Source organism: Eurypyga helias, unplaced genomic scaffold (genome assembly GCF_000690775.1).
Source record: "Eurypyga helias isolate BGI_N326 unplaced genomic scaffold, ASM69077v1 scaffold15403, whole genome shotgun sequence".
Taxonomy (NCBI): Eukaryota; Metazoa; Chordata; class Aves; order Eurypygiformes; family Eurypygidae; genus Eurypyga; species Eurypyga helias.
In genome coordinates, this window is record NW_010243208.1 from 18,693 (window position 1) to 39,645 (window position 20,953).

The window sequence follows — 20,953 nt, forward strand, 5'->3', positions numbered from 1 at the left end:
CTCATCTTCAACATGTCTCTTTTGCATCAACACAGTAAGATTTTTTTTCTTCCTCATCACCCGTTTTCGTGTTCTGCTCTTCTGTAGAAATGTCAGTGTCCCCAGCATCTTGTAATAGATTACATTCTTCTCACCCCAGAGAATTCTTTAGAATAATTCAATAGCTCAAAATGAACAACTGCCTGATCAGTGAACAGTGGTGGAGTTTTTATTTCATTTTTTTTAATTTCTTTTCCCTCCCCAACTAACCTAGGTTCCCCAAGTATTTTCATCTGGGGCAATCTATTTGCAAACCTCCAAAAAACAGCAAATATGGTTGGCAGCACTGCTAAGAGCAAAAATCTCTTCTCCTCGAGTTTCAGTCCTGAGTAGCTGATCAGGTACTTGACGGAATTGTCACAGAGTATCTTGTGAAAGGGAAAAAAAACCACCAACCCACCTAAACAAACAAACCCAAAAAAACCCAAACAGCCTGCTCTGGTTACATGTATCTCTGTAAGGTGTATCACAGGACTCCTGCAAATACTCTGCAGTCTCCTCTCCCTCTTCCTTTCTGTAAAAGTGTCAAGGGAGTTGGGTTCAATGCTCCGCACATCAGACCGAGGGACCACGACCGCAGAGTGAAGCTTCACACAGCGCCTGTTTCAGCACTGCCACTGAAAACAATATAACTAGGAAGTTTACTACTATCAAAGCTAAGTCCTATCATTTTGATTATTCCCTCTCTGATATTCACCCAAATACATTCAGGCTTCTCCATACAACAGCTTGGTCCCAGGAGGGGCTAGGATGCAACAGGGAGCTGGGAGGATGGCTTTGGCTGGGACAGTACAAACCCTCTGTGATTTAAGACTCGGCCTGCGTTGCAGTAACCCAGCAGAGGAGTAAACTGCTGCTGAAGTTAAGTAGTGGGTTCACAGAGGAAAGAGCAGCCTTCTTCCCAGAAAACAGCTTTAGAGGCTTTCAGTGCAGTTGGCAGTATGGTACAGGCAGTGACAGCAACCTCACAACCGGCAGTTTACACATGCCATCCGGATTCCTAAAACTGCTCAGTGAAGAGCAGAACACCTCCTCTCAAAAAAGCAGAAGTGTAGAAGGTGAGAAGATCCAGGAAGAGGGCTCCCAGTGTGATAGCCAGGTCAAAGCTGCAACATTAGAGCAAGTTTAGTCATCGACTCCTCCTTCGTAAGACAGGTGTCTGGGCCAGCACCTTGCAGCATTCATTTCTTGAGAGCATGAAAGAGAAAGTTCATCATTCTAGTGAAATTGGACAGCCCTATCCAACAAAGTCAAAATCTGATTGCTAGGCTCCCAAATGCTGGCAACCCACGACAGCAGCAGAAGTGGTGGGTGTACTGATAACGGCCGATAATTAGTCAGTACCAAATATAGGCGAGTTCAGTGAAACCTCATATGGCAACCTCTGCCCTAAAAGGTCTGAAGATACTTAAAGGTAGCAGAAAATGATACAGATCTGTTTCAACCTCACTGGTGAATCACTTTTATACAAAAAGTATTTCTGCCCACCACTTGAGTGGGATGACTTGAAGATGTCTGCAAAGCCTTATCACTACCGAACGCTGCAACACTTCAGGAGCGGTGCGTAACAGATCAGATATCTTACTGATTGGAATGGTGGCTGCCAAATTAAAAGCAACAAGTATAAAATGAAAGCACGAATTACAGTATCCAGTACACCAACTTCAGTAATCCTCCGCCCCAAAACAATTTGTCTGTGCCCAGCAGAATGAATGTAGCCAAGTTCGTACCTGTGGTTTCTTCCATGCCCCTTAAAACCCCGCTCTACACTCGCTGCAGGAACCTAGTACTCAAGTGTATTTCACAGAAAATTGTTGCTGGTCCTAAAATGATGGTGCTATGGACAAACCCCAGCTACTGATGTGCTGACCAGTTACACCACTGTTGTCAGAGAGTAAATATCAAGGATGGGTTCCACCTGCTAGGTTGTACATGAGTTTCTCTCGGCAGGAAACTAATTTAAGTTTCTCTCATCAGATACAGATTTTCACAAACCTTGTAAGAAACTTTATTGATCAGACTTTCAGATTTATTCGAAGTGTTCCCTATTCAAAATTTAAACACCTTGAAGCATTTAAAGAATATGTATATCCTACCTGCTGCTTCTACTTCAGAGGCATTACCAGCTACACAACGCACCCTGTGCTCATAGCTCTCCTGCCAGCATTCCCCTGCTACGTTACCTGTACATGTATATTAGTAAGACAACTATGATTCTGTTGTCTTACTAATATATTAATTTCAGTTTAGTAAACCTCCAGGCACATAATGCATTGTAAAAATTATCCTTTTATATCCAGATAACATACTTTCCCTCATTTTGTACCACAGGCATGATTCCTAACTCCCAAGCTCCGCTCCCCCCTCCCTGAAAAATTTGCTTTCCAGGGTTTCCTCTTCATTTTGCATACCTATAGAGATGGCGATGACACCCTCATAAACATTTTTTTTTTTTTCCAAAAAGCAAGCATACAGCATTAAGGAAAGATACACAGCGTATTACAGATGTTAAATTACCTTCTGCAAGCGAACCTTCCCGTATGCAAATTTGGGTGTTGTCGGAGGAATGAGACCTTCTGGTAACTGCTTATACTATAAAGGGAAGGAGGAAAAAAAAACCACACACGAAACTTAAATACAAACATGTTTTAACTGAATTCTCACTTTCCACTTCACAGCTAACAAAAGTAGAGCTTTAGTTAAAAGCAGATTATCTTGCTGTACTAAAGGATTACAGCTGCATCTAGTCCAAGATGGAGTTTTAAAGAAGACAAAATCTGACTCAATCACATACAGTAAACAATTTTTAATAACTACGGAACTCAAGGTAAAAAGCACAGCAAGAAAACGAGCTGCCAAAGAATCCCAGTGACCCTGGAGCCCTCCTGTGACTAGAGCTTTCCTCACTGTCTTCTACAACCCTCCTGCAGCCCTCTCCACAGTCTATGGGAGCTTGAGTTAACCTTTCAAAGTTTGTAGGACGGTATTTCCACCTGACTTCCTTAGAAGCACTTCCATATGGGAATTATTAGCCCCTTGTGCCTTTCCTTTCAATAGTTCTCTTTACTTCTTGCCCTATACCTCTAGGGAGAACCAGCTGAGCTCAGCAGAGAGAAGGGGTGAGAGGTGTCCACCATTTTCTTGGACAGCTTTGGAGTGGCAAGTCTAGACAGTGGCTTTCTGCCCCATGCCCCAGCCTTCTCCTTTCCGAGTCTACAGCCTTTTTTCTCCCTGCTGTCATCCCCTTCTCCCTTTCCTGCCACTATTGGTCTCCTGTAACATCTACTCTTCACATCTGTTCTTTCATTTACTGAACACGGCCCTCTCTGCACGTTATAAAGAAAACACTTCTGCATACAAGATACCCATGTGATCAAACAATCTACGCCCACATTTTAATACACATGCACAAATGACTGCCTTTGTGAAGGCTCTCTTAATCCACACATTCGATGACTTCCGAGTGCTTAATTCAGCAACTCCTAGGTTTTCATTGAAATAAATTTGGTGAGAGGCTGAAAAGACATTTTTCTTCAGAGATTTTACTTTGAATTCAGCTTGAAAGTTTCAGCACAAGGCATAAATATGCTGGTCTTACACATGGTATACCCACCATAAAACTCAGGCTCAAAAGCTCACCTCTACATAGGGACAAGCGGGTTTTTTTGTTCATAGAATTGTAGAATGGGTTGGGTTGGAAGGGACCTTAAAGATCATCTAGTTCCAACCCCCCTGCCATGGGCAGGGACACCTTCCACCAGACCAGGTTGCTCAAAGCCTCATCCAGCCTGGCCTTGAACACTTCCAGGGATGGGGCATCCACAGCTTCTCTGGGCAACCCAGTGCCTCACCACCCTCTCTGTGAAGAATTTCTTCCTGATGTCCAGTCTAAATCTCCCCACTTTCAATTTAAACATGCTACCACTTGTCTTGTCAAGACCTGCCCTTGTAAAAAGTCCCCCCAGCTTCCTTATAGCCCCCTTCAGGCACTGGAAGGCTGGGATAAGGTCTCCCCGGCGCCTTCTCTTCTCCAGGCTGAACAAGCCCAACTCTCTCAGCCTGTCCCCATAGCAGAGGGGCTCCAGCCCTCTGAGCATCTTCGTGGCCTCCTCTGGACTCGCTCCCACCCGTCTAGATCCTTCTGATGTTGAGGGCTCCACAGCTGGACGCAGCACTCCAGGTGGGATCTCACCAGAGCAGAGTACAGGGGCAGAATCCCCTCCCTCGCCCTGCTGGCCACACTTCTCTGGATACAGCCCAGGATACGGTTGGCTTTCTGGGCTGCCAGCGCACACTGCCGGCTCATGTCCAGGTTTTCACCCATCGGTACCCCCAAGTCCTTCTCCTCAGGGCTGCTCTCGATCCACTCTCCACCCAGCCTGTACTTGTGCTTGGGATTGCCCCGACCCAGATGCAGGACCTTGCACTTGGCCTTGTTGAACTCCATGAGGTTGGCAGTGGCCCGCCTCTCCAGTCTGTCAAGGTCCCTCTGGATGGCCTATTTAATATTGTTTTAAAACAATGACAGCAGTATAATTTCCAATGTCCTGTCAAATCTCAACTATGGGTTGATGAAAGCCTGACTTTTATTTCCAGTAACAAGTTCACTTCTTCCTGTCTTATCTGAAAGTAAATGACGATATTCAGGCTTAAAGGAAAAACAATATTCACCCAAAAGAAGAAGTCACAGGTAGAAAACTTCATCCCAAATAATAAAAACTAGAGAATCCTGTCAGGAATTGAAAGAAGCTGTAGACTGAAACCCTTGTTTATTAAATGTATTAACTGAAGGAAACAGTAAACAATTACAATGTTTAGCAGAGCTAATATGTTGAACCCAGTCATTAGTTACAGGTAACTTAATTTGTTTTCATCAGCTCCACCTGAAGTTGCAACTGATAGTTTTATGTGCTTAGAACCCACAGCAGAGACAGGAAAACTTAACTGAGATCCTATGGATATAGAAGGTAAGAGATAAACAAACCACACCAAAAAAAAAGCTGTACCATGACCCAACACACCTGAGGTTATACCAAATGCTTCAGATCTTATCAAGGCACTAAAACACTACTTACATTTCAGATAGGGATCTTGCCTTGAAGAAAACAACTCAAAAACAGGAAATTTGGGAATTTCTCTGGTGAGAAAAGCTGTATCAAGACAGAATGTTCCCCTTGAAAGACTATCAAAATTATCCCATCAACAGATAGCTTAGGTATAATGGAGAAATTGGAGAAAATGATCCACAGCAGGCCTGAGATAAAGGCATGCTCAACCCTGGAGAAAGTGTAATACACTTTTGGGAGATCTAGTCACATCAAAAAAGAAGTTTTCTAGTGAATAGGAATTTTGCAGGCATGGAACAGCGCAGTGAGGACAAGCCAGAGCCTTCAGACGCCCAAGGAATCTCTTCTGAACAGTCTCCAATGAAAGGGTATTCAAAAATCCAGACACAGGTTCAATGTTTCACTTCAATCTCCAGTTTGTAGAGTTATTGTGCATTTTTACAGCAAGGCAAAGCTACTCCCACCCACTAGCTGCAGTTTATGGCATCACAAAACCAAGACGTGTTCATTTGGATAAGCACGCACCCTCTCCCAGAGGCCCAAAACCACAACATGCAGCTTGGGATACAGATAGCCAAAGCACTAAGCTGCAGTGCACATCAGGCTGATGTCGAGCGATGAGCCTGAGCTGACTGGCTGGCTGATTGATACTGCAAGGGAAAAGCTCTGTTCACTCCTCTTCCATCTCTACTCCCAGCCAAACCCCTCCTCCTCCCCCTGGCTCCCTTTGTGCCAGCACAGGCTCTCATCCAACCAAGACAGCTGATTCAGCTTACTGACCTTGAGCTGAAAGAAAAGAAATACAGCAAAAAAGCAGAGCTGAATCATTTCAGTGTCAGACCTGCACTTCTATCCCCTCCTCTGAAAGGAAGGAGGAAGCCATCAGGACAAAAAGGATAGCCAGAGAGGTGCAAGATCTTTCCCCTTTTGTAACAACAAGCAGATAGGTTGACCTAATTGCCTTATTCTACTTCACTTCCCTTACATGCAGAAATAGTAAATTCAGAAGTAATTTATACCAACACAAGAGCGCGAGAGTTTTCGCTACACCAGGGATGTTTCAATGAACCATTCTGAACATGTCCTGGGGACACTCACCATACCAATGACTTCCCTCAAGGCAAAATATTTTTCTGTCAGATCCCCCGCTTCGCTCAATGGAGCATCATAGTCATAACTAGTGGGCTGTGGCATATAGGGCATATTAGCACCTAAGGGAGGGGTGAAAAAAAAAAATAGGAATGGTGGAAGAGTTGTTGGCTTGGTTTTTGTTTTTTTTTTTCCCCAAAAGTAGTAACTTTTATAATTCTTTCCAATCGCAGCCACACTCTGTGAGCTCACACTGCTCTGTTATACAGTCATCCAAAATATTTTGAGGAGAAACAAATTTATCCATGATTCAACTGTTTCACGGGACTGAGTAAAGCAGAAGTAGCTTTTGGAAAGGTAAATACCACGTGGTTTTAGCACAACATGCTGGCAACAGACAGAAGAGCCAGTGCAGTCATCGTCTGTCATGTGAAAGCAGGCCTAGCTTATTCTTCCACAGAATACACTACTACCTGACTCAAACAACTCCCCTACACTACTACCTAACTTAAACAGCTCCCCTACATCATTAGTATAATTTAAATAATTTCTTACCATTCCAATAGGCAAAGTTAGTCCCACCTATAAACATGTACCTAAAAAGGAAAAAAAAACGTCCACTTAAATCAGGTTTTGCTGAATCGGGGGAAAAAAAAAAAATCCCCCCAGATTAACCTCTACTGAACACACACTTACAGGTTAACGCTAGCACCGTATGCCAGGATTTCATTAAGCGTTTTAGCTACAGTTTGTGCGGGCACAACAGAATGACGGTGCCCCCAGTGATCCAACCATCCAGTATAAAACTCAGAATTAACCTGAAAGGAAGAAGGGCAAAAGAGGAAGGGAAAACGTGAAGACGGAACAAGAACAGAAGGCAATGTGATTTAAGGTTACTAGCTGTAAGACGGAAGGAAAAAAGAGGCACCTTGACTCATTCGAGCCATTCTGAAATTACTATAAATACAGCAAAATATACATTAGGTCAGTCCTTTTCGTCAGACTACTGGTCAAATAAATCAAAAGATTGTTTCAATAATTTTACAGGGACACTTTGAAAATAATTGCTTAAGTACCAAAGCGCATGGATTGCTTGGAACCTGTCAACAAGAATGTGTTTCAGATGCTTGGCTTTCCAATAAACGATGGGACTAACACATTCGCTGCAGGTCAGCATATGTAGACCAGATGTAATGAAAAATAAATCTTGCAAATGCTCAAATTGTGTTATAAACAATTTCATAGCACAGAGATAATCTTGTGTCTTCAACGGGCCTTCTCCCTTTGTCAAAATGGCTTCCAGTGATCTCACATCCATTATAGCCTGTGTAAAACCTCTAGGGTAGCTGAAAACAGGAAGCAACTTCTAACCTGCCCTTTTAATTTTGTTTTTAACTTCCACCCACACACACCCCTCACTAACTCATCTGATCATACTGTTTCCGCTGCTTTGTAAACATTTGTCTTAGCAAGGAAAAATACTGAAACAAAATCAATACCTTCTGAGACCAAAACAGTATTAGAACAGCAGCTAACGTGGATTTGGCAAAGACACAGAGAAGCTTCTCTATTCACTTTTTCTGACTGACTTGGAAATTATGTATTAGTGAACGTATCCCTAAAACTGTCCAGCACACTGTTGTCAACGCCTCTCTTATTAATCACTGCAAGATGAGGAACGATACAAGAAATATAAGTGAAAAGACATACCAAAGGGCCTGCCGGCTCACTGCCCCTTAGAGCTAAGAATGCTGCTGTGACATTGCCACCTGTAAGCAGACAGAAATAAAAGTCAGTTGCTACATCCATGACTTTTTTGGTGCTTCATTTTACTGAAATTGGTGTCTTATCCCCCTTCCAACACCTAGAAAGAATCCAGACAAGAAAATTATCTCAGAAAACACAAAAACACTGTGATCAAAGGTATTGATTCAAGTTACAGAACTTATTTAAAATATATTCATATATGTATGCATGCATGCCTTTGCTTTTGAGAACCAACTTTGGAAAGCCCAGCTTTCCTCAAGAATGATACCCGGCACCAGAAAGTCTGAGATGGTCAGATCTGATACTTGGTCATTGTAAAGTACAGGTCTGGGGTTGCAGTTCCAAAACTATAGGGAAGAAGAGAAGCTAGGCAGTCTCTGAAGAGGAGTTTCACTTCCGATCACTCCTAGTGGCTCAAGCTTAGGGACCAGAAATAACTATTTCCATGAGTAGCCAACCATCTCATAAGTGACACACATGAAGGAGTTCACATTTTCAATCTACTTGTAAGAAAACAGATTTCTGTTAAGTACACATCTTTGACTGTAAACAGAATAATGTACAAAAGAGGCCACATGTAGAAAAATATGAAAATATTTATCTTGGAGTTTGTTTCTTGTGCCTTAAGCTTATTTTGCCAAGTCTGTGCAGTATATGAACATTAACATCATTAACTCTCCTGTCCTCAAAAGGGCACTTTCTGAACACACATGGTTGCCTAGCCATTCTTCAGGCCTATATCACAGCACGTGGCAGTGTGCGCATTCCTAATGACGATCTTCAGCAGTAATTTATTTTTCCAGTAACCACTGGCTTAGAAATAAACGAACTATGAGGGATGGACAGAGGACATCAAAAAAACCACACCAAACACCCCAACATCAAAAAAATATATTAAAACACCTAAAAAAACCCAATCAATAGAATCAATGCCAACTACTACCGCTAATTTTTAGGAGATACGGACTATGAAGAGTGTAAATTTTTTATTCATGATTTCATGATGCAAGGAAGTGACTATGACTCTCTAACTGCCTACCTGTGGGTGACTCTTGCACATGTAGGAGTACATCAAATACACACAAATGCCTATTACCCCATTTAAGCAAAGCAGTCAGGTTTGTCAAACAGTCAAGTCAGTTTATTCTGCCACAAACACACACACCACCCAGAATTATTTGGTAACAAAGAGTGGTCTCTAACCTGGGCCAAAATCCACTGTTGCATAAAGACCCTGAAGAGCTCCACATCTCAAGTGAAACTGGCTTGCACCATCAGTTGTGAACAGCACGACCTCATCCCCAAGATGACGGCGAAAGAGCTTCAGAAGGGAACGCAGATAATCATAGTCGCAAGCAAAGTAGCTTCCGTACTCATTCTCCACCTGCGCAGACAAAGCAAGGCAGTAAAGCAGTAGCCAATTTCAGTCTGCATCGGATACCAAAAGTGTAAAGCCCAAATCCAACCTTCCGCTTCCTTTGACAGCAATCCTGAAAAGGTCATTTTAACTCCAGATCTGAAGAGTAAGATAAGACAACATCTCTAGGCACTCATTCCTTTCACCTGTACCTTACAGTGGTGCAATCATTGTGTGGAGGCAACTCATCTTCCCACAAAAATCACCCTCCACATAAAAATCTCAACTGTAGCTAACTAGCAACAGTAATCAAAACACATCTATTAAAAATTGAGAACTATGACCCAAGCAGAACAATAAAACTACAGAACAGGTTGTGACATGACCAAAACTGCAGCAAAATTGCACTTCCAGAACAGACATCTACAAGGGGCTCACGTGAACATCAAAGCCTTGCAACCTGCTCAAAGGACTGAGGGGAGGAGGACAACCCTGCTACTACCGAGAGGTACACATCCTGCTGCTTTCCCAAGGGGATGGACTTTCAACCAAGGCCGCGCACACCTGAAGGTTATTTCTGAAAATCCTTTTATAAGCATCTTATTTCTGCCAAGGAATAATTCTGCCTGGTGCTTTCGCTCAATAGACATATTACATCGTTCAGGAACAATGATCCCATGCTATAAGAACGGTCTCCTATCCCATCCTGGCCCAACCGGGAAGTTTAAAAAAATTAAAATATTAAACCAAAGCTTTTGCTATAGTCAAATACTAAGAATCTGGAACAATCACCATTGCACAGACAGAGGATGTTTAAGAGAGAAGCTACAATGTATACCATTGTGTCCTGAAACATTTACAGCCTAAGTTAGGTGCTAAGAACTAAAAAGCCTAAATTTTGAGGCTGTATTTGTCTCAAGTTTCAGGCTTATACTGTACCGCTTTTGCTTCTATCTGCAGATAACCTTATCCCTCCTTCTTCTGTCCGAGGGTTTCAAGCAATTGTAACGTATTGTGGCTTTATGTGAGAACTGGCACAAAACTCAGATCTAAAAATCTCTAGTGCTTTCTATAGTTGTGGAACAACTCTGACAGAGCAGACAAGTGCTCTCTGAATTCTGGAAACAGTGTTTTCAGTTCTTTAGGGATTTCATCAGTCTTTCAGCTCCCTGAAACTGCTAAGGAATGCCAGTGACGTTACCAACCCAACACCCACGGAGTGTCTGCAAAAGCAGTAGAAGCATCCATGCTGCTGGTATTCATTTGATTTTCAGGCAGTTACCTGCACCATGATGATTGGACCTCCATTTTGATAGAGGTGAGGCCTCATCTTCGGCAAAAGGACACCCATCCATTTCTCTACTGCTGCCAGGTAATCTGTAATACACAAAATATATTTCAAAGCTTTTCTGCTTTCTTCTACTTCTTGTTTTAAATTATACGTGGGTATTATATACCCAGTGTTCTAAATATGTAAAGTGTAACAGAAGAGTATTTAATGAGCCGAGGTGCTCTTATACTTGCCCATAAATGTCAGTGTCCAGTACTGTTTACTAAAAAATAAAACTTTTAAATACTGATAAACCTTAACAATTACCAGAGAGACTTCAATATGTCTCATACAGGTTGTCCTAATACATTTCAACAGGAAAACAAATGCAAATGTTGCTACTTGTACTATTTTTTAAAATACATAATTTATCCCACAACGAGAAGAACTGAAGACACATTTGATATTATCTTCGCTCCCTAATACACACTCCAATAACCACATTCATCTCCCCTCTCATCTCCTCTCTCCATGTCTGGCCTGCGATCAGGTAGCACGCAAGAATGCTGTAACTAGTTCTGGGATTAGATGCACACTGACCAGCCAGGAAGGATCCTCGTGATGAGCGACCAGTTGACCGTTGCAAAACCAAAAAACTCAAAGCTGAGAGCTACCTGTCTTTTCCTCAGTGGTGACAATGATTTCTCCCTTGGCACCAATTTCCATGAAACTTGTCAATCCCTTGGAAACTTTACTCTACTTTGTTCTTTCTATGTACTTCTTGAATGCACACTTCCAATTAAAAATACTGAAGATTTTACTCACAAGGTAACTTAAGCTACAATATGAATTGTCTAATAATGGTCTCAAACAGAAAGTTGCCTTGCTGCTAAAGTGCATTTTTGCTAGTCCGTTTTGATGCCTCTACCTGAATCAGAAGACCTGAGAACAATAGATTCCTTCTCCAACAGCCATGCAGGAAGACCTCCCTGGGAAAAGAAAGGGAATCACTTCAGTGACCATTTTTAGGAAATATAAGAAGAATTTAGCCTTTCATCAAAGCATAAACCTAGAAGATTTATTTTCTACAAGTAAAAACTAATTCCCAATGAAAAACCAAATACAACTTAAGAGTAAGCTTGTGTTGTTAGAAGTCATGTAATATGCATGGATTTTAATATGCTAAACCAAGAGTCTTGTCCAAGGGTACACCAAATATGTTTGTCTACTTTAAGACAGAAATACTTGCATTAGATTTACCCTAGAAATGAGATAGCTGTTACAAAAGGCTGTACCATGTCCCACTCCGCACAGATGTAAGGTCCAGCCCTCAGGATAACCAGCAAACCGGTGTCGTTGGCAAGTTGCAGGAAATACTCTAGATCTTTGTCACCAGAAAAATCATACACGCCCATCTGGGATTCATGGTAGTTCCATGGCACATACCTATGAAGAAAGAAGGTCACCTTCCATTAGGAAACCAAGACTAAACCAGAATTCAGAACAACAAATGTTTGCACTACACACCCCAGAGACCTCTAATGCTGAACCTGTCTTCAAATCAGTAAAATACGAGAGTAACTCTAGAGCCTTTCTTCTCTGAGGTATTTCATATGGCAGAAGACGTTAAAATTAATACTGAAACACTGCAGTACGTCTGCAGGAGCCCGTAGTGATGCAAGGGCAGGTGTTGGTAGTGCCATTTTGAAAGCACGATGACTGTTCCAAAATGTAAGCAGTTAACAGATGTTGGCAAGTCAGCTGCCAGCTGTTTGTGAAAAGAGGAATGCTGTAAATCACTCACAAAGGAGGTGGTCAAGAATGAGCTTGCCCAAAACCGTGCGTGCCCTTTGCACATGGATCATCCAGCTTGCACAGGGAACATGAACTCGGCTGACAGGTCCATGCTGCTGCCACCACAAAGAACTTAAAAATGTCTAAGCCTCAAATGATATTATGTCTAGGTCCTGAATGTTTTCAGTGATCAAGAACAACGCAGGTTCTGGAAAACCAGCATGGAAAGAACGGTCATGTTAGAGGATGCTAAGGTGCCCAGAAGCCTGGACAAAGTAAAACTTAAACTAAGCAATAAAGCCGCCAAAGAAGCAGATAACTATTTGAAAGAACACCTCTCTCCTATTTCCAGGACTTAGGAAACCACAACCTCACCACAGAACATCTCACAAAAGCAAAAATACACTTGGTTGCAAGACAACAAAGAAACGTGTTATCTGCTAACTACTATGCGTAGTGGTGTAGCTTACGGCCCATGGTTGACTACCATGAGGGTTTTTGCTTAGGATAGTTCTGAGTGGCATCTGTAGCTTAGACAAACAGTAAAATTAGGGATGACTACAGTCTGAGCCAGGATTCAAGAGAACCAGAAAACTCATTCTCCAATGTCATTAAATGACCAGCACCTCCATGAATTTACTTTTTTACACATAGCTTTATAATCCCTCTAAAAGAATTGTTGCCAGAACAAATTTGAGAAAAATTCGTAAAACCAAAACTGTGGCTAGTGACGCAAAGATTCACTCAGGCAACGCTTTTTCTTACGGTCTGGGTTTGTTTATATGTTCCACAGTTAATTTTGTAAGAACTTACCCAAGAGGGAAATAAAGTGCAGAAAACACTGCTTTCAATAAACAAGAAAAACAGGAACCCTCACATGAGCACAATACGGAAATGGCCACACTCAGACATACATGCACATGAACATCACATACAAAAACTATAACCTTTCAGCAACATTGGTTAATATTATAGTCTTACAAAAGCCTAAATCTTCAGCATCTGTTTGACAAGACAAAGCTTAAAGTTTATATGCCAGGACGGAGTCAAAGCAACACTCTCAGGCATCAAAATGCAGATTTCTCCCCTCTATATAGTGTATTTTATTTCTTTGTCAATGTGCACAAATTGTTTCCAAAGCACACAATTAAGTCACTTGTAGAACAACCTAAATGTGCATTAAGGGAATATATGAACCATGTGAAAGTACATCCAATGTTAATTTAGTTTTATGCACTTTGTCTAAGTTTCAAGCACAGGAGAAAGCTGATTGCTGTCATTTAAGTTCAGAGTAGATAAAGAAGAGAACTATTTAAAACAAATTACCAATGTGCCCCAAAGCAGCCAATACCAGAGCTTTCCCTGTCCAATATACCGTTATCACTGCAGAATAATTTTAGTTGGCTTTAAGGCATAACAGTGATGTTAGTCTCTATTTCTAACCAATAGTTTTGAAAATTCTTTTAAGTTACATATATGTAGCCACGGATGTGTCAAGGACAGCTAAACCTAACTCCATTTGTTCACAGGAAAACTTGCCTAAAGGATCAGAGAAAAGGAAAAGAGGTGAAGTCCCTCGACTTAGCAAGTCTTTTGGTATTTGGCTGTACAACATCCCTGCGAGAAAACACAACCAAAAAAAAAAAAAAAAAGGCTCCTTGGTATAACATTAACACAGAAAAAAATTAACCACAAAAGAACAACCCAAAATGTGCTGAGAAAGCAACGGGATACCTTGAGAGGTATCCTGAGTCTCTTTGGTAGGTCCAGCTATACCCAAAGCTGTTACTGACATCTGGGTGTTACTTTGTGAATGGGGAGCAATTGACAGTTTGTCAGTGAACATGATCAGGATTCTAAATGTTCTTAACTAATGACCAACATGGTCCAATATCAACAAGGAATTAAGAGTTACCACTTTTTAATTCTCTCTTGCACAGGAAAAGGCAAAATACAAAATGAGAAAGCAGTATTAATAGGAAATTGCAGTATTAATATTAAATGGAAGCAGTATTAATACGGAAAGGGTCTGCAGGTTCCACTTAAAAGTACCTTCTGAGTATCAATTACCAACATGACACTGCAGTAAAACTTTCTGTGAGGAATTAACAGGCATGTTGATGTAGCAACTCATTCTCTGAAAAATGCTTCTAGCAGGCAGCTGCACCTGTCTGAGCTAAATAAAGAGGATTAGATAGTAACTTCGTAGCAGTTTCTCACTGCCTAAAATACTGCTGCAGAAAGACAGCAGCTGCTTATATTCCTTTCTTTTTAGGCTACCAAACAAGTTACTTGTAACTGGTAAATGAATTACAGGTAATTATTAGAAAAGCGTTCTAGCTGTAATTTAACTATACCTTGTAACTTGTTAGTTACAAAAACTTACTCACTGGAGAGTTTTACAAACTTGTTCTAGAAACAATAATGTCTGAGGTGAGGACAAAAGGATTTCTCCAGCTCCCTTACGCTAAACATGGACGAAGATAAAAGAATTACTCCAGAAACAGCTGTCGTTTATGTCCCATGCTTCTCCCACATGTCTGGGAAAAAAGCAGATTCTAGTGAAGAAGCAAGGAAGAAAGTGAAGAAAAAAAAAAAGGTATGTGAAATGCTTTCTTACAGAATGAATCATTATATAAATGTATTTTAAACGCTGGCCTAAAAATTGTTACTAATAGACTTAAATCCCCCAATATATTTTCTACAGCTAGCAACAGCCTCATATTAAATAATTTTGCTTTGAAACTGTTATCATTAGCAAGTATAATTCCTGTGTACCATTGTATAAATTTATAGTCAGTTAATGCTGTACTGCTTTAGCTACAGAATAATGAATTTATAAAGGAATGCCACATTCCTTTTTCAAACTTGAAACGTGGTATTTCTTCTGTACATGAGTAATAGAAATTGTATGTAAATGGAGAGTAAATGCTACACTTTACCCTAGAATCTTCCTTTTCTTTAAAAGTCACAGTTTTTCTCTCCTATTTCAGAGAGATGTCAACAGACAAAAAAACTACACTTTAACTACCTTAATGTACAGGATAATTCTCTCTGTAACACCAGGTTTTTGGGGGTTTTTTTAATAGTGTAGAATTAGCTTGTACTGATTTCATAAATACAGCAGCTAGTTAAATTACACATTTATGAGACTTCAGAGAAAGTAAATTGTGCTTAATTTTTAATTAATAGACATTCTAAACAGCAGCTCTTCCTTAGCAGGAGTTTCTACAGGTTTACCGTTTTCTGCTCATTAGCCAACAAACACAGCAAAACAAATAAAATGCTCAACATTCTCCAACTTCCCGTGAGCCTGTAAGGTAACCACCAATTCTTTCATGAGGCTGCTCCACCGATCTGTAAATCCTGTAAATATTTGGCCCCATCTAGTGGTTAATGGTCCACGTCCTCCCTGGCAAAAACCCACCAAGACAAACCACTAACTCGCGGGTGTCGTTGACGGCGTTGGTTTCTACCTGGCAGACCCAGTTCAGGAACCGAGGACAAGGCCAGTTCCCCTGGGGTGAGCAGATCCCTCTGCGCCGCCCACTGAGGGCAGGAGCGGAGCTCCTACGCGCCTCCACCACCTGGGATGTCACACCGACCGCGTCATCCAATTTCAACCTGTTCGGAAGGTTTAGGCCTTGATATCTTAAACGTTAATGAAAGATCAAGCTTCCTGTCACCTGTGTTCTCTGTTAAATATATCTAAATATTCTGTTATTGCTGAAGATGTTTCCAGGTGCAGATGGTTATATACACGTACCGACCTCAGCCACCCAGGAGTCCCAGGCGAGCTGCTGACGCAGCCATTAGCTGAAGACGATTGTGGCTCTTTTGGGAAGGAGGCTGCAGGGAACAGGAAGGAGAGCAGGTCTGGCTTGCTTTGACCACAAGGTATTTACAAGGACAGTCCTGTAATAAAAGGATCCTGTTTCTCTTGAAGCCTCCCTGGGAGCATCTTGATAAGAACAAGGTAGGCTCCCATATTTTAAATTATAGCCAGACCCTTCCCTTTCTCACAGGAAAACCCCCAAGCAGCAAAATCATAGTGTTCAGAGGTGGCCCCAAGGTTTGGAGTGCAACTACCACATTCTGCCGGAAGGTCTGGAAGTGCTGCTGCCTATTCCAGAACGACTTCACACAATTGGTTCTCTGACCCTTGCCAGTAGATACACTGACCCAGGAAAGAGTAGGCAGAAGAAGAGAAAACAAAACCACAACTAAATAACACCCAGATCGATTTCCATTTTTACCAAAACCAGACAAAATCACAGCAGAGTTGTTCGGGGTAACAGGAAAATTTATTGATTTATTTCAAATAATCAAGAGCAGGAAGACTTGATTACCTGCAAACTTCAAAGAAAAACAAAAGGGTTTTGGTGGGTGGGGTTTTTGGGTTTGTGTTGAGGGTTTTTTTAGCATTGAGAGACCAGTGTCAAATGGAAAGATGCGTGGATTTGATTCCTGTAGAAAATGCAAGGCAGAGGGGTACTTTCTGCTTGTAAGATACGCATTTAGGAGCTATCTTCTGCCAAAGTAGATGTACCCAGCACAGTAGAAAAAACCTGAAGGTAAGCAATGATGAGGGAGAAAGGTAAAGAATCCAGTCTGCTCGACAAACAGAAAGGGAGGTTGTGAAAAACCTGTTATCTGTCATCAGTGATCGAGCATCAGCACCCAAGGCTACAGGTCACATAACCACACGGTGACAGTTGTTAGTTGTACTTGTACCTTCTGTGTCGAAACAGAAACACCTCAGCTGCCCTGAAACCCACAGAGACCAGCTGACAACAGCAACACAAGACAACCTCCATTCCTTTCTGCACAGCAGAAGGATACTGATGCAATCCAGTAAAGCATCGTGTGAGAGATCTCAGCAAGTTAATAACAAACAAACAAAAAAACCACCCTCTTGTTCATGGGAGATAAAGGAAAAAGGTAGCAATAGGAGAAAAAAAGAAACACAAAAAAACCTCCACAAAACAAAACAGCACTGCAGCAATTTTGCCATTAAAAAACAGTAATTGGAGGGGGAATGGGAACAAAGAGATTCCTGTCTCAAAAGACTAGTGAGGCAGCAGAGGCAGGGAGAGGCAATTGCACAGAAAAATGGAAGGGACTGGTTGAAAAAGCTGGAAATAGACAGAAGGCACTGAAGCTATATGGGTGTTGGGAAGAGAAGGAAAATAAATCAGAGACACAAGGCAAGTATGAGACACTACGGGTCATAGGAGTCACAGAGCCACTGTCAGAACCAGGCTGATCTTCACACCAGACATCAAAAGGTTATAATTACCAGGTCTATTTGAAATTTTTTTTCCTGCAATAAAATCATTACATGGGCAACTCCAGCAACCCTGCGCTGAGCAAGTGTGTTACTTAATCCCATTGTTCTTAGGTGATGTGAGGGAAGAGAGAATTTGCTTGCTTTATTAGAAGACAACACAAACCACCCCCCCAAAAAAAAAAAACCCCACCAAACAAAAAATGACTACATCATCATAACACAGGGAAGAGTTTTAAGATATTAAAAAGAGAAACCTAAATTTGGAAAAAAGGCAAGTTCTTTTCTTTCCCTGCCTTCTGTTCTTCACATACTAACCCTTCCTGATCATGGCGCCAAGCCTACAAGGTGACCCTGCAACTTGGATGTCAAACCAAATTTCAGGGGAGGGGAAGGAGGGATGGTGCTCAGCTCCCACTGAGCGAAGTGCCCTGGCCTACATGCTCTGCACTGCCAGAACCAACCCTGTCTGGCAGTCCACAACACACAAGCAGGCTGTTTCAAAGAGAAGCTCTAAGTCTTGTAATGATTTAGGAAAGAAAAAAACCCCACCCATGTTTGGGAATTACAACCACTGCTTGAAAAGACAGTGCCTTACCCTTTTCTACCACTCCTCTTCCCTTGTCAAGGAAGCTTTAGCAAAAAAAAAAAACACACCCAAACACTAACCTGCACTTTTTAAAAAGCCTGTGCCTCACTTATTGTATTAAGTACACAACTAGGTAGGAAAGACAAGAAAGATGGACTAAAGATTTGGTATACACAACCGGAAGCTGCTTAAACAATTTTTTTTTTTTTAAAGTACACCTAGTTCCCAACTGTTTTTCTAAATTTATACACTCCTTGTATAATAGCTTTAAATATTACTGCGGCCTTTGCCAATATTTTCAAAGCTTCAGGGTGACACAACCTAGACTGCATTAAGAGGCTACTGTCCCTTCTCACCTCGTCTGCCTTTTGATGAGACATTACATGCCCCATCCCTGGATGTCTTCAAGGCCAGGTTAGATGTGGCTTTGAGCAACCTGGTCTAGTGGAAGGTGTCCCTGCCCAGGGCAGGGGGGTTGGAACTAGATGATCTTTAAGGTCCCTTCCAACACAAACCATTCTGTGATTCTATGATTCTACAATGCCTTTGGCAGAGGCAGAGCACATACAACTGTTCCATAGTTGCCAGTGCTCACAGTTCAACAATTCATTTCGGGTTGTATTTGCACCCTGGATCGTGAAACGGGAGGTGTTGCCTGTCAGCAGGGAAGTGGACTGTTGTGGACTGTCAGCTATAACCCGCCCAATTGTCCCAGCCTATGCTGTTAGGGGTCATCCTGTACCAGTCTTCACTTCTCCAGACCTTTCTCACCTATTGCTTAAAAAGTAATAAACCAAGCAACAAAGGAGGCATTGCACTTTTATTCTGATACATCTCTCAGGATTACAAGTTACTTTGAAAGTCAACAGCTACTTACGTCTGAATGGCATCAAGTCCTGCCATCTTCATCTTCAACAGGCGGTCTTCCCAGTAGTACCGGGGCACCCGTGAGTAGTGAATGCTACCCGAGATGTAACGGAAAGGTGTCCCATCCTTGACAAAGCAGTTGCAGTCATAATCAATTCCAAAACTCCGCGGAGGTATATTCTGTGTACAAAAACAACAAAAAACCAACAACCCCACAATGTAATCTAGATGTTGTATAGAACAGTCTATACAACATCTGTGGGGTGTCCACAACAGAAGGTACAATGGTGTTAAACTGATGGTGAATGGCTCTCCACTAACTACATACAGCCCACGTCAGCCTATCACCCCAAAGGACATTACATCTGTCAACCACCCAGCAATGACAGGATTCACTACTACACCCAAATACGCTGCGTGCATTCTCCACTTCTAAGCATATCTGCAGTGGTACATTTTGCAGTTGCTTACACCAGCGCAAGTGATGAGGCATTAATCAGGGGAGATCTGGTGAATGCCAACACTTCGCACTCCACACTTTAACTTACTACACTGTTGGAAAACACAACCCTAATTCCAACTTAACATCATGCTCAAGTCTAGAAGCAAAAGCCAGCTGGGAGCTTTTCAGGAACAAATACCACATTCCAAATGCTCCAGGACACCGATACACACGTTTGAAAGCTTAGTTCCTAGTAAGTATAAAACTGTTTGATAGATCAGTCTGGTGAACTGCATATTTATTAAGTCACTAAAATTTAGTAATTTTTGGAGAAAGTCCTCCTTTCAACACTTTTCCAGCTAAGCACATCCAACCCAGTGAAGAAGGTATAAAGAAGGCAAATTAAGAAGACGACTCCGTATTTCTGAGTCACGAGAAAAACACCTTATCTTCAAGAGCATGGGATGACTCCTGAAATGAGCCTATGATCTTAACAAGATTTAAACTACTATGACTATAGGACTTGTTTTGTTTGTTAAAACCAAGGAACAGCAGATGATCTTTTTATAAGTGCCTGGCCCTATGTATTTCAGAATCTTTTAGAAGTTTTTTCCTTTTTTTTTTTTAAACAAACTTTAACATCTCACATCTTACCTCTTTCATGTATCTTTCACATCCCTGTCACCAGTCCTACTTTTGTCCTCCACACACCACTGAATAGTTGTTTGTATGTCTTCATGTTCTATGACTTTGCATTTGCATTTTATCAGATTAATTACCAAGCACATTAGAATAAAAAAAATAACCCCTTCAATGAAAGATCAGTAGGGATTTATGAAGTAAAATCACAAGTCAGCAAATGTAACCAGTTAGTTCTCCATACCTATCAGAGAGTAAGTCGGAAGCCAACTAACCAAACCCCATGATTCACTGGACATTATACTAGTCCAAATGGTACACACCTTTCAACAGCATAAATTAAAAGCTGTTGAAGGACACTGGTCTTGCATTTGAAGAGATGGGCCTTGCCCTGTGCCGTAATGAGAATGGGGCTTAGCAATTAGGAAACTGATTACATGAAACAAAAAAGTGATGAAATTACAAAGGCAAGAGAGCTGTACACCACCATATAACCCCAGGTGGGTTATAACTTCCACTACACATCTGAGGAAATCTGCCCAAAGGTTATGTAAGGACCAACAGACAGTTCTAAAGAACCCTCCTATGAAACCACTTTTTTCTGTTAACTGGTGAACAATTTCATTACAACAGTGTGTACAACTACAGAAAACTAAAGAGAATGGAATGGAAAACATGAAATTTTTAAGAGCAGCCCTAAAGGAGAAGGACTTGGAGGTAACAGTGGATAAAAACCTGGACATGAGC

The 20,953-nt window shown here is 41.5% G+C and overlaps 1 protein-coding gene across 1 annotated transcript in view; it reads right to left on the reverse strand.

Annotated features, from left to right (window-relative positions):
- Window positions 1-19,305, reverse strand: part of GLB1 (galactosidase, beta 1) — a gene marked incomplete at its 5' end in the record, with an annotated part of 35,089 nt that extends 15,784 nt beyond the window's left edge. Inside the window, 10 exons of the mRNA XM_010149329.1 lie at window positions 2,557-2,631; window positions 6,204-6,316; window positions 6,750-6,790; window positions 6,891-7,012; window positions 7,905-7,963; window positions 9,165-9,345; window positions 10,601-10,695; window positions 11,517-11,577; window positions 11,884-12,034; window positions 19,136-19,305. Of these exons, the coding sequence (XP_010147631.1) occupies window positions 2,557-2,631; window positions 6,204-6,316; window positions 6,750-6,790; window positions 6,891-7,012; window positions 7,905-7,963; window positions 9,165-9,345; window positions 10,601-10,695; window positions 11,517-11,577; window positions 11,884-12,034; window positions 19,136-19,305 (1,068 nt within the window). The remainder of the gene's footprint in view (window positions 1-2,556; window positions 2,632-6,203; window positions 6,317-6,749; window positions 6,791-6,890; window positions 7,013-7,904; window positions 7,964-9,164; window positions 9,346-10,600; window positions 10,696-11,516; window positions 11,578-11,883; window positions 12,035-19,135) is intronic.
- Window positions 19,306-20,953: the final 1,648 nt, after the last annotated feature.